At 32.4% G+C, this 15265-nt stretch overlaps 1 protein-coding gene across 1 annotated transcript in view; it reads left to right on the forward strand.

The window, feature by feature from the left end:
• Positions 1–204: 204 nt before the first annotated feature.
• LOC134688159 (protein mono-ADP-ribosyltransferase PARP14-like) overlaps positions 205–15265 on the forward strand; it is a 34521-nt gene continuing 19460 nt past the window's right edge. Inside the window, exons 1-6 of the mRNA XM_063548632.1 lie at positions 205–242; positions 1017–1668; positions 3264–3443; positions 10204–10503; positions 13166–13402; positions 14367–14603. Of these exons, the coding sequence (XP_063404702.1) occupies positions 1107–1668; positions 3264–3443; positions 10204–10503; positions 13166–13402; positions 14367–14603 (1516 nt within the window). The 5' untranslated portion in view covers positions 205–242; positions 1017–1106. The remainder of the gene's footprint in view (positions 243–1016; positions 1669–3263; positions 3444–10203; positions 10504–13165; positions 13403–14366; positions 14604–15265) is intronic.

Genomic DNA, 15265 nt, shown 5'->3' on the forward strand with positions numbered 1-15265 from the left:
AGGTTAGTGATTGTGAACTGCCATGTGACATGCCAGATGAATGGTTACAGGTAAGTGATTGTGAACTGCCATGTGACATACCAGATGAATGGTTACAGGTAAGTGATCGTGAACTGCCATGTGACATACCAGATGAATGGTTACAGGTTAGTGTGTGTGAGCTGCCATATGACATACCAGATGAATGGTCACAGGTAAGTGATTGTGAACTGCCATGTGACATACCAGATGAATGGTTACAGGTTAGTGTTTGTGAACTACCATGTGACATACCAGATGAATTGTAACAGGTAAGTGATTGTTACAGGTAAGTGCTTGTGAACTGCCATATGGCATACCAGATGAATGGTTACAGGTATGAGTTATAATTAAAAGATGTGAACTTTTAAATACCTACTTCAGGACATGCTGTATTTACTTAGTATTAATGAAAAAAGGCAACTTTTATAATGTCATCATTACTCTAGTCATTGTGCTCTTTCAAATAAAATATTGAATTGAATGAGTAGGTACCTGTATTTGTGATATGAATGTTTGTTGTAGAAATTTACTGTGATCAATAAATGTTAATATGACATACTTTGTGATGCTAAAATGTAAACTCCTAAGATATGTAAGAAAAGAAAAGAAAATAAACATGCAATGTTGGAAAATTAAAGCCATTTTAAGTTCCTCAAGTACTTAATTCTCAGAAACACATTCCAACCAATGAAAAAAAGAAAAAAAATGAATGCCAAAAAAAGGCAATGTAGGAAAATTAAAGCTAATTTATGTTCCCTTAAGTCTTAGAAACACATTCTAACCACTAAAGAAATAAAATGATTTCCAAAAAACTTAAAATGTAGGAAAATTAAAGCTCTCATGAACACACCCTTAACTTGTTCCAGTTTTCATCGTATTTAGTATGAAAGATTTTAGTCTTTTTTATAGGAAGGAATATTTTGTTACAAAGTAAAATCTGACCAGACTAGACAGCTTTGTGAATTTTATTACTTATATTTCCTTCTGTTTTGTAGACACCTGACTGTGAATCATCTTATCCAATAACAGGTCCACCTAATCATCCTGGTCCATTCACAGGATTGCAACTTCCACCATCATATTCTATGATATATGCCAACCAGGGAACAACAGCTAATCCTTCCAATCAAGGACCAGGGACTGATCCATCAGCACCTCCTCTACACCAACCAGCTGGTCCCCAGGGATTTCCACAATATAGTCCACAGTATGATCCAAGGTACATGCAGCAGTATGGGCATAACCCACAAAATCCTCATCAGCAACAATTGTATTCACATGGAATGCAATGGAACCAGTTTCCTCCAGGAAATCCAAATACAGGTAGTCCATCACCAAACCAAGAAAAAGGACCCCCTGGACCACAACAACAAGGGCAATGGGGATCACATCCATATCATGGAAATAATATGTATAATAATCCTTATAGTCCATATCAAGGTCAAGGTCATCCTTATGGTTTTGACCCTCATCAACAAGTGCAGCAGTTTGTCCCTCAGGAAAATCCTAGTTATAATCCAGAACAAACAGAAAACATTGAACCTACTGAAGCACAGTCATCATCACCTAATACTGAATATTTAGAGGAAGAAAATCCTGTTCAGCAAGAAGAAAAAGATGAAGACAGGGATGAGGGAAAACCAGAAGGTAGGTCTATGAGGGTTTGGATGGGGTTAAATGATTAAAGAATAATGCCCTTAAAAAATGAAGATTAGAGAATAACGGGCAAAAAAAATGAAGATTAGAGAAAAAAGGGGTTAATTTTTTGAAGATTAGAGAAAAAAGGGGTTAATTTTTTAATGATTAGAGAAAAAAGGGGTGAAAATTAAATGTTTACAGAATAACAAACCCGATGGGGGATCCAGCCCCTCGTCTATATGCCAAAATATCAATGAAAAACACCACCATTCCATTTTTTAACCATTTCAAGCCCTTGCCTTGTCAAATGATATTTTGAATTCATTTTCTTACTATACTGTTTCAAATGGTAGTAGTATCTGATGACAAATAAGCATTTCAACTTTAATACTTAGATGTACAGTGTAATACTGATTAAAGGATTAAAATATGTTAAGCGGAAATATTCTCTAATTTCACAAGAAAGTGCTATTTCATTTTTTTTATGAATTAAATGTGGTCTAGCTCATACAAAACAATATATAGATTCTACCACTACATATCAAGTGTGATACAATATTTATCCACTTATAATTTAGACAGTTGAAAATTAGAAATTAAACTGTCAAGAGTCATTGTAATGCACAAGATATGGTGGTGGAATCTTTCTCTAATGATTCTTAGACAATATATACAGACAATTTTAATTCTTCTTTTTGAATGATCTGCAAAAGATGTGTTCTTTCTATGTGACGTCATCATGAGCATGATCACCCTTTTTCATTAAGTCTAAAAAGGAATTTCAGAGGAAAGCAAGAAAATTTGACATCATTAAATTTTGACCAATAAATAACTAACTAACATCAAACCACATGTTGATTCAATAAAAATAATCAACAGATCTGGAAAGGGATAAATAGAGTTAGAATTGGAGTAATATTATTAGTTACATAGTGTGTTAGTGACTTAATATGATATACAGGGTCAGTAAATTACATATGGGTGAGAGCGAAGCTTGAAGAAGCTCGAAACCCCATATGGAATTTACTTACCCTGTATATATCATATTAGGTCACTAGCACACTATGTAACGAATTTATCTTACCGACTATCTTTATTTGTTGAATTTAGACTAAAGTGGTCTTATTTGCTATCATATCACATCTTTTTATTTCTGTATTAAAGTGTTCAAGTGTTCAATTTTAAGAACCTTCTTCAATTGGTCTGCACTAAAAAAACTTATGTAAATGATAAATATCTGTTATTAACAACCTTGATATAACAACATTCAATAGAACTTTCAATACTTTTAAATAATCAAACAGTGCCTAAGTCATAAATCCACTACTAACTGTGTATTGAAATAAGCCCCGCCTCCCTTCTAGCCTAATATGGAATATACACGGTCACCACGAGGTCGCTTTTAACCAATCATATTCCTAGAAATGTATACAACCATGCTGGTATAGGAGGTAAGATAAATATATATATGTATATCTGATTTCAAACTTATATTTATCACATGCCAATTAACAGCCACCATTTGAATATTGCAATCTCGATACAAGCTTGATATTTTCATGATTAAAAAATTTTGAATCTTTTATTCTCTCTTTTTGTTTTAGAAAAACTTAGAAAAACTACAACAAACATGCTTAAAGTAACAAAGCTGCCTCCAAATACTACAGCCGATTTTTTAGAAAACTTTTTTGAGAACACAAGGAAGTTTGGAGGTGGAGACATAGAGGATGTGGATTATGATGAAGACACAGCATCTGCTATTATTACATTCCAGGAAGATGAAGGTATTTCATGTATTATTTATTCATAATTGACATGGATTTAATTAAACACATTCTTATTTTTGTAAAGATTTGTGGAAAGCTGATAAAAGATGTTAATATATATTGGTTGCAATGAAATAGCCTTATTTCTCAGGGAACTGAATTTTAAAACAGATTATTTCAGTGGGAATCAAATCCAAAAATTTCTCTTCTAGTGCCTTTCATTTTCAACCTTATTTCCATTAAAAAGTCCATAATCAGTGTAATAATAAGAATTGAAATATTAAAAAATATTTAATTTGTGACTGAACAACACTGATAATTTACTCCTAAGCTACACACATTCCTGAATTGGTGTGGTCAGTCACTAATTGATTATTTTGATAATGCCCTCGCCGTAGCAGAGGGGGCTTAAGTTTTTATACAACCGCAAAATTTGAAAAAATTTTCGTCGTATATTGCTATCATACTGGCGTCGTCGTCTGCGTCGTCGTCGTCGTTGTCGTTGTCGTCGTCGTCGTCGTCGTCCGAATACTTTTAGTTTTCGCACTCTTACTTTAGTAAAAGTGAATAGAAATCTATGAAATTTTAACACAAGGTTAATGACCACAAAAGGAAGGTTGGTATTGATTTTGGGAGTTTTGGTCCCAACATTTTAGGAATTAGGGGCCAAAAAGGGCCCAAATAATCATTTTCTTGGTTTTCGCACTATAACTTTAGTTTAAGCTGATAGAAATCTATGAAATTTTGACACAAGGTTTATGACCACAAAAGAAAGGTTGGGATTGATTTTGGGAGTTTTGGTTTCAACAGTTTAGGTATTAGGGGCCAAAAAAGGGCCCAAATAAGCATTTTTCTTGGTTTTTGCACCATAACGTTAGTATAAGTAAATAGAAATCTATGAAATTTAAACACAAGGTTTATGTCCATAAAAGGAAGGTTGGTATTGATTTTGGGAGATTTGGTCCCAACAGTTTAGAAATAAGGGGCCCAAAGGGTCCAAAATTAAACTTTGTTTGATTTCATCAAAATTGAATAATTGGGATTCTTTGATATGCTGAATCTTACTGTGTATGTAAATTCTTAACTTTCGGTCCCGTTTTCAAATTGGTTTACATTTAGGTCCAAAGGGTCCAAAATTAAACTTAGTTTGATTTTGACAAAAAATGAATAGGTTGGGTTCTTTGATATGCTGAATCTAAAAATGTACTTAGATTCTTGATTATTGGCCCCGTTTTCAAGTTGGTCCAAATCGGGGTACAAAATTAAACTTTGTTTGATTTCATCAAAAATTGAATATATGGGGTTCTTTGATATGCCAAATCTAACTGTGTATGTAGATTCTTCATTTTTGGTCCTGTTTTCAAATTGGTCTACATTAAAGTTCAAAGGGTCCAAAAGTAAACTTAGTTTGATTTTAACAAAAATTGAAATCTTGGGGTTCTTTGATATGCTGAATCCAAACATGTTCTTAGATTTTTGATTATGGGCCCAGTTTTCAAGTTGGTCCAAATCAGGATCTAAAATTATTATATTAAGTATTGTGCAATAGCAAGTCTTCTCAATTGCACAGTATTGCGCAATGGCAAGAAATATCTAATTGCACAATATTGTGAAATAGCAAATTTTTTTTAATTAGAGTTATCTTTCTTTGTCCAGAATAGTTTGCAAGAAATATCTAATTTCACAATATTGTGCAATAGCAAGAATTTTTTTTAATTGGAGTTATCTTTCTTTGTCCAGAATCAACAAGAAATTTCTCAATATTGTGCAATAGCAAGATTTTTTTTTAATTGGAGTTATCTTTCTTTGTCCAGAATCAACAAGAAATATCTAATTTCACAATATTGTGCAATAGCAAGAATATTTTTTAATTGGAGTTATCTTTCTTTGTCCAGAATCAACTTAAATCTTTGTTATATACAATATACAATGTATATACAACTCGTCTAAACATCAACCCAACAATGTTAGATCTGTAAATTTGCTTTCGCAAATTTTTGGTTCTTCCCTCACCGGGATTCGAACCCATGCTACTGTGATATCGTGACACCAAATCGCCTGCACTGCAGCCGTCCCGCTAGACCACAAGACCACCTGGGCTCTCAAAAAAAGAGCTTTCGGTGGCCATATGTTACCTTTCCACGTCAGTTTTAATCTAGCGGCGTACTACAGTACATGATATATAAGGCATGAAGATGTTATTGTTACAGATCAGCTAAATTATCTATAGTAAAGGATCCTACAAATTAATGTAAGATACAGTCACAGAAAATAATTATATTCATAAGTACGTCTGAGTCGGTGACAACCCTACAACAGATGTATCCATCGGATCGCCATCAATGATGGTGATACATGGCTGTGTACATAATGTATATACAACTCGTCTAGACATCAACCCAACAATGTTAGATCTGTAAATTTGCTTTCGCAAATTTTTGGTTCCTCCCTCGCCGGGATTCGAACCCATGCTACTGTGATATCGTGACACCAAATCGCCTGCACTGCAGCAAAACAATATACAATGTATATATACTTTTTACTACCAACTGATAAATTAAAATAATCTTTACCATTCAGTGATAACAAGCAGTTTATTTTATACGACCGCAAATTTTGAAAAAATTTTCGTCGTATATTGCTATCACGTTGGCGTCGTCGTCTGCGTCGTCATCGTCGTCGTCCGAATACTTTTAGTTTTCGCACTCTAACTTTAGTAAAAGTGAATAGAAATCTATGAAATTTTAACACAAGGTATATGACCATAAAAGGAAGGTTGGTATTGATTTTGGGAGTTTTGGTCCCAATATTTAAGGAAATAGGGGCCAAAAAGGGCCCAAATAAGCATTTTCTTTGTTTTCGCACTATAACTTTTGTTTAAGTGAATAGAAATCTATGAAATTTTGACACAAGGTTTATGACCACAAAAGAAAGGTTGGGATTGATTTTGGGAGTTTTGGTTTCAACAGTTTAGGAATTAGGGGCCAAAAAAGGGCCCAAATAAGCATTATTCTTGGTTTTCGCACAATAACTTTAGTTTAAGTAAATAGAAATCAATGAAATTTAAACACAATGTTTATGACCACAAAAGGAAGATTGGTATTGATTTTGGGAGTTTAGATCCCAACAGTTTAGGAATTAGGGGCCAAAAAGGGACCCAAATAAGCATTTTTCTTGGTTTTCGCAACATAACGTTAATAGAAATCTATGAAATTTAAACACAAGGTTTATGACCATAAAAGGAAGGTTGGTATTGATTTTGGGAGTTTTGGTCCCAACAGTTTAGGAAAACGGGGCCCAAAGGGTCCAAAATTAAACTTTGTTTGATTTCATCAAAATTGAATAATTGGGGTTCTTTGATATGCTGAATCTAACTGTGTATGTAGATTCTTAACTTTGGTCATGTTTTCAAATTGGTCTACATTAAGGTCCAAAGGGTCCAAAATTAAACTTAGTTTGATTTTGACAAAAAATGAATCGGTTGGGTTCTTTGATATGTTGAATCTAAAAATGTACTTAGATTCTTGATTATTGGTCCAGTTTTTAAGTTGGTCCAAATCTGGGTCCAAAATTAAACTTTATTTGATTTCTGAAAATTTAATAAATGGGGTTCTTTGATATGCCAAATCTAAATGTGTATGTAGATTCTTCATTTTTGGTCCCGTTTTCAAATTGGCCTACATTAAGGTCTAAAGGGTCCATAATTAAACTAAGTTTGATTTTAACAAAAATTAAATTCTTGGGCCTCTTTGATATGCTGAATCTAAACATGTACTTAGATTTTTGATTATGGGCCCAGTTTTCAAGTTGGTCCAAATCAGGATCTAAAATTATTATATTAAGTATTGTGCAATAGCAAGTCTTTTCAATTGCACAGTATTGTGCAATGGCAAGAAATATCTAATTTCACAATATTGTGAAATAGCAATTTTTTTTTTTATTAGAGTTATCTTTCTTTGTCCAGAATAGTAAGCAAGAAATATCTTATTGCAAGAATTTTTTTTAATTGGAGTTATCTTTCTTTGTCCAGAATGAACTTAAATCTTTGTTATATACAATATACAATGTATATTCACTTTTTACTACCAACTGATAAATTTAAATAATCTTTACCATTCAGTGATAACAAGCAGTTTTTTTACATCTTAATATTTTATGATGTATTTAAATGAGTAGTTATTGTTGCAAACTCCATTAGAAAATTTTAATTGAGATTAGTTTTGGAATAAGGGAAAGGGGGATGTGATTAAAAAATTGGGTTCAATTTTTCTCATTTGAAATTTCATAAATAAAAAGAAAATTTCTTCAAACATTCTTTTTGAGAGGATTAATATTCAACAGCATAGTGCATTGCTCTAAGAGAAAACAAAAATTTTAAGTTCATTAGAACACATTCATTCTGTGTCAGAAACCTATGCTGTGTCAACTATTTAATCACAATCCAAATTTAGAGCTGAATCCAGCTTGAATGTTGTGTCCATACTTGCCCCAACTGTTCAGGGTTCAACCTCTGCGGTCGTATAAAGCTACGCCCTGCGGAGCATCTGGTTACATATTAATATATTATGATGTATTTAAATGAGTAGTTATTGTTGCAAACTCCATTAGAAATTTTAATTGAGATTAGTTTTGGAATAAGGGAAAGGGGGATGTGATTAAAAAAATTGGGTTCAATTTTTCTCATTTGAAATTTCAATTTCTTCAAACATTTTTTTGAGAGGATTAATATTCAACAGCATAGTGAATTGCTCTAAGAGAAAACAAAAAATTTAAGTTCATTAGAACACATTCATTCTGTGTCAGAAACCTATGCTGTGTCAACTATTTAATCACAATCCAAATTTAGAGCTGAATCCAGCTTGAATGTTGTGTCCATACTTGCCCCAACCGTTCAGGGTTCAACCTCTGCGGTCTTATAAAGCTACGCCTTGCGGAGCATCTGGTTGTTCTCTAACTTTAGTTTGCCTCAACCAATTGTTATGAAACTTTAACACAATGCTTATGACCACAAAACATAAATCGAGTTTGAAGTTTGGTGGCGTCACTTTTGCTGTTCTTGAGTTATGCCCCTTCAAAAAATGAAAAATTGCTGAAATTTTGTTTTCATTCCCTAACTTTAGTTTGCCTCAACCAAATGTTATGAAACTTATTCATAATGCTCATTACCACAAAACACAGATCAAGTTTGAATTTTGGTGGCGTCACTTTTACCATTTTTTAGTTATGCCCCTTTACAAATGGAAAAAAATTGCCAAATTTTTTGTTCAGTTCTCCAACTTTAGTTTGCCTCAACCAAATGTTATGAAAATTATACACAATGCTTATTATCACAATCACAGACCTAGTTTGAATTTTGGTGTTGTCACTTTTGAGTTCTAGAGTTATGCCCCTTTACAAATGGAAAATTTGCTGAATTTTTTGTTTCTGCTCTATAACTTTAGTTAGTCTCAACCAAATGTTATAAAATGTAAACACAATGCTTGTTTCCTCAAAAACACAGATCAAATTTAAACTTTTGTGACTTCACTATTACTGTTCTAGAGTTATGCCCTTTAAGGAATGACTGTAATATTTTTTCTGTCTATGACAAAATAACATTAAAAATGTGGTGCACACTGAAAAACCAGCGTTACATGCTTTTTTTAAAGTGTGCATCACATTTTTGATAATATTTCAATTAGACAAGAAAATATTACAGTCGATCATTCCTTATAAACTAATTCTAAATTCCATTTTAAACCGGAGTAAATCACGAAAAACATTGATGACGTCATGGTCACATGACTAAATTATGTCTATGAGCTGATAAACAAACACTGTCAGCCAATTAGAAGAAGCCTTACATCCAAAATTAAATTATTTAAAAATGGAAAATTTGTTCGATTTTTTGTTTTGGTTCTTTTAACTTCAGTTTGCCGCAACTAAATGTTATGAAATGTATACAGATTTCTAATTCTAATGCAATTTGTATGTAACAATTTTTTTCATTGGCTAAAAGTTGCCGTCAAATCCACAGTTGACCAGGCGTAACTATGGAGAGACAACTATTTTGAAATGATTGAATCAACAAATGTTCGTTTACAACTATACAATGGAAAATAAAACAACACCTACCTCGAATTCGCCGTTATAATGTAATTTTATCCGAATTTGAAGCGTACAGGTAATGTAATAACCTCCAGTTTGTAAGTTTTCATTTGTATGACGTCACGTTTACCCATGACGTCTTTGCGCCAAAATCATTCATCAAGTTTCGCAGATGTTTTTTTATTTGTCAAAATTAGACATTTTTCAAAGTTATATCGTATTATTTCTTTTTGTAATGCATTAGAATCGGAATAACAGTACTGTAGTTGAAGAGTTGCCACAGTCAATTTTGATTAGACAGTCGCAAATCTCCGTTTTACTGTCTCCGCTACGCGTCGCCAGTAAAACTGCATTTGCGACTGTCAAATCTACAATTGAAGGTGGCAACTCTTCAACTACAGTACTGTTATTCCTTAATTACCACAAAACTCAGATCAAGTACAAATTTGGAAAGTGTTCTTGAGTTATGTCCCTTTATAACATTATATGCAAGTGGGGGCATCATCTGTGTCCCATGGACACATTCTCCATTATTTCTATAATAGTTCATTCCTTAGATTAGTCATGATATAAATAATATATGGACGATTGAAATGATAATGTATTAGAAAATATTTCAACACAGCAATAAAGGTATTTTTTTTTTTTAGATCATTATATTAAACAACTAATAAATTATAACATTTTTCAGCTGTGGAAATAGTATTAAAGAAAATACCAATACTTTTCAATAAGAAGGCAGTAGAAGTTTCAGCCCATATAATTAATCAAGAAGAAGCAATGGATATAACTGAAGAATATGAGAGTAACCTAAGTACCAGTGAACCAGCCCCGACCTGTACAATAGAAGTCAGAGGGATGACAGATTGTACAACTCAGGATACCATCATGTATTACTTTGAATCTAAGAAAGGTGCTAAAGCAGATGTAGATACCATTGAGTATATAGAGGATAAACACATGTATTTAGTTACATTTGAGGATGAAGAAGGTAATTTTCATATTGCTAAATGCCGAAATTAAAGTTTTACCCCAATTACAATGTTTTAATTTGAACAATATGCCTTCTGCACCAGAGAGAATGGTTGAAATGCAACGATATCTCAAAAAAGTATTAAAATCCTGTTCATATTACAACCAAATCGTATAGCCAGTTAAGGTCGTTAAAAACTTCCATCGTCATCATAACACCAAATTCTGTGGTAAGTTTGGAATATGACGGTTTTGATCTAAGGATTTCATGAAACTATTAAGTACATCTGTAACTTACATTTTGTTTTTACCTGAGATAATTAAGAAATATTTCATGGGGGCTTGAATATATCATGATTTTACGACGGGTTGGCCCTTTATGACAAATATTTTACCCTGAGCATAGTAAAATTATAGGCATTAAGGGGCAACCCGTGGTAAAATTACTATAAATTAAATCCCTATGAATTATATTGATTCTAATAGGACAAATACTGCAAATGTTTTGGATTGAAACGCTCTAGGTGAAGGCATTACTTGCCGTTCCCATAAATAAAGTCACTAATAAATTGATGTAAAGAACAGAGTAAACTGAATAAGTGACATGTTAAAACCATTTACAATAACATATTTATGTTTAGATGTATCTAAATGATAATTGTACTTATATGACTTATATGTATACAAAAATGGCTTATTATAACGAATAGCATCATGAGTTTATGTTTCTTGTTGTGATGATTTTTGATTTCACAAGCATGTATTTTCCTGTAAAATGCTTATATTCTGACGTCATCGTTCTATGACGTTGGGTAGGTCATTAATAAAAAATGCATATGATCGACTGTTTATATTACTTGACGTGGTAGAACGATCGGAACAGCCCAAACAATATATTCATAATTTACAACGGGTGTGAACTCAAAACATTTGAAGACGTCATGTTAGAATTTCTGCATGATAATCATAATCATGTCACTTATACCCAGTTATATATGTATCTTCACTCTACCACTATTATTGTGGAGTCAAGGAAAGCAAGACCTATATTGATCCTGCATTCTATTGTCTCTTCAGCAGTATAAACATTTTAGGTTCTGTAGTGAGTGAGTGAGTGAGAGTCTGTGGTTAAAGTTTTTTTTTAAATCAGAGCTTTGTCAAAATTTCATGGAATTTTATTAAGCAAGTATAGAATTTTTCTTTAGTGGTCATCAGAAAATATCTTGAAGATGGACTTTTTTTGGCCCTCCAACAAAGTTGTCAGTGCCATATAGTTTTACCCTTGTCTGAATTCCGAAATCCGTCATTCCGTCATTCTGCAACAAACCATTATACAGAGTTTTTTTCTAAACCCCTTCAGATATTGGGCTTATTTTTGGTATGTGAGTTGACCATGATGAGTTACAGATCAAGTTTAAGTTTAGTTTTGCTCCGCTAATTTTTGCAGAAATAATGGGCTTTGGACTTAGATGAATCATTGAAAATCACATTTATACAGACTTTTTTTCTAAACACCTTCAGATATTGGTCTGAACTTTGGTATGTGAGTATCACAAGTTAAAATTTTGATACTGGGTGTTAATGCAGTTTCCGTTTAATATTGAAAAAATTAACTGTAGCAACGAAGTTACAACACGACGCCAGAAATACTGCGGTTCATACAAAGAAAAAAAAATCAACAAAAGAAAAGAAGACAGAGATTTCGCAAATCTATGCTATGGCGAAGACAACATGTTTTCAGTTTGTTTTGAAGGTCTTTTAATAGAGAAATATGGGTAAAACAACAAACCTCTGAGATAGTTTTGCCCCTATACACATGCGCATACGTTATTTTCGATTCAATCGTACTAGTTTAAACTGATCTTTGCGTTCACATCTAAAGTTAGATCGGTTTACTTTAGATCGATTCAAACTAAACTACCTCTTTTGGTGTTTTAGTTTAGACCGATTGAAGATCGATTCAAAGCATTCACATTAGCCCTTAAAGTTAAACCGATCTAAAGAGAACCGGTCTAGTTTAAATCGATAAAAATGTCCTAGTGTGAACGGGGTCTTACTCATGATGAGTAACAGATCAAGTTTTAGTTTCATTCTGCTCCGCTAATTTTTGCCAAAATTAAGGCTTTACAACTCTGAAGATTATTGAAAGTCACAGTTATACAGACTTTTTTTCCTATAAGCATCCAGATTTTGAGCTGATTTTTTATATGCAAGACAACCATCATGTTTGTGTCCACTTGTGTTATTGAATTTGCAAATTTTTCAATTTTTTGAGACAGTGGGCCATTCGTGTCGCTTTGACACATCTAGTTTTCCAGTTGATATACAAATACAATACAGTCCTAAGTTTAAAGTTTTTCGCAGCGATTTAAGTTATGCTGTCTCTTCCATCCATGGCAGATGAGTCAACAATTTCTTATATAGTTATAGTTTGTGATTTATATAGTGTCAGGGGAACTACTAGATCAAAATCATTGATATTTGGTATGGTGTTTTAGCCCATCTTAGGTTATTTGTCTTCTTCATCTCAGTCCTGATCTATTGACTTCAAAGCTTCTGACTAGTTTAAATGAAAAGGTTTGTGATTATGTCAGTTGAAGGGTAATCACTCATGGTAAGTCAATAATATTAGGTGTGTAATTGTATCAGCATGAATAAATAAGTATATTCTTTGGTTGAAGCTATTAATAGAGTGCTGGAGAAATCTCACATGGTAGATGGTACAAAGTTACTAGTAAAGAAACACATTCCACCCAAAAGATATCCAAATAAGGCATTAGTTAAAGGCTTTGATTCAAGGACAACTGAAGACAACATTATAAACTTTCTGGAAGCCAGGACAAAGTTTGATGTGGAGGAAGTAGACTTTGGTGACGAGGATTCTGGGAAGGCTATTGTTACATTTTGTGAACCAATAGGTCTGTATTTTGTTTTGTTTAGCAAAATAAACAAGAAAGTTTGCTAAATTTTTCAGATTGGTACACTGTGAGTGAGTGAGCATGAGTTGTAAACTTTGAATGTTCTTATAAATATTCTAGAATATTTGAAGGCTCTGGACTGAAAACTATGGATTGAATTACTTCCTCAATGTTAGTGCTCTCCTGATTTAGAATGTACCTGAAAAAATCACTTAAACAGGCATAAGCTTCAAATGAGACAAACGTTAATTAAAGTAGGATTTTGTTTCTTTCATGTCTTTCAAACATGAATAGAAAGGTAAATATTTGAAATAACACAATGTAGAGCCACTTTTGTTTAATTTTAAAAGAGAAGCCCCACTTTGTTAATTGATTAGGCCCTTGAATTTTCTTTCTCATACATGTAAAAAAAATGATAAATGATATATAAAAAATTGAATACAAAACATGTTAAATAATTTCTTGAGTCTGAAGCGCTTTTCAGGATTTACCTTCTTCAGGAATGCTTAAAGCAAAACTTTTGAAATCAAAGATGTATAAGTACAGAAACTGTTGAAGAGCTATATGTCAAAAATACCTAAAATAAATAGCCAAATTCATCTAAAGCCAACTGTACCTGATGGAGTTGAAACCTTAGTTTCTTTATTATTTCAAAATTTATAAATGGACAATTTGATATATGAAGTAAAAACAAACAGACCTAGAACAATTATTAAACTACAGAATTTATCTGTCTATTAATGATTATGATTATTTTTGGTAACATTACCATTGTATGTCTTTTAAAAACATGTGACCAGCGGGGTCTAGTCCTAAAATGTCCAAGAAATGCTGATACTTAATAGATTTCATTCATTGATAATTGTCCAAATATTTTTTTAGTATGTTTTAGATAAGATTTGAGAGTTTGAGCTTATTTGGTAGTTTATAAAACTTTTAGGTTAAATGTTTAATTTTTCACCAGATATTGGACATATTCAAACAGCCTGTCAGAAGAAGGCATTAGATGGCAGCTACTTGACAGTTCACCCTGTGGTTGTGACAAATTGTATTGTTGTCCGAGGTTTCAGTGAGCAGACGACAGAAAGTGGACTGGAATATTACTTTGATAATAAAAGGAAATCTGGTGTAGAGGGCGTCACTGAAGTTACAATGAATAAAGATGAGGATTACTGTGTTATATACTTTGAAAATGCAGAAGGTATAATAAGAATATAAAGTATTGAGTCTTTACGTTTTATGTCAAACAGAATTTGAAAGAAACTGCATTTTTAATTTCTGTTTGCATATTTCATGATTTTCTGCATTCTTTAACATTTGGTTTGCTTATATGTGATATATTTTCAGTTTAAATGTAAATCTTTGTAGGTTACAAGAAAAATATAAGTTTTTTGGTTAGCCTTCAGTACACTTAATTTGTACATGTATAAAAATCAAAAGAATCTGTCATGGTTGTTAAAATGTTAAAGGGAGATAACTCCATAATATTTTGAGTTTTATAAAAAAACACATTGGACTAGATCTTTGTTTTTTCACTTTGAGAAATGAAATTGGTTGCAATGAATATTGCTGTGATTTTCCAGTGAAATGAAAACCAGTTATTTCACTTGTAAAACAAGATTGATGATTTAATCCAAAGCTTTGACATCATAAAACAATGTATCTTGTCAATACATTGCATCAAAACAAATTGGGACTATAATTCTCTGTCTTTTCCTCCTTCATTAATTTCATAATTGTTTCTCTGTTTTGGGTATTGAGGATGATTGAATATTTGGTTATGACCTTTAAATATTGTTGAGTTATATAAAACAGGATTAAAACTCAGTGCTGACATGCTAATGATACAGAAGCTGAACAACT

Source organism: Mytilus trossulus, chromosome 10 (genome assembly GCF_036588685.1).
Source record: "Mytilus trossulus isolate FHL-02 chromosome 10, PNRI_Mtr1.1.1.hap1, whole genome shotgun sequence".
In the NCBI taxonomy this organism is placed as follows: domain Eukaryota; kingdom Metazoa; phylum Mollusca; class Bivalvia; order Mytilida; family Mytilidae; genus Mytilus; species Mytilus trossulus.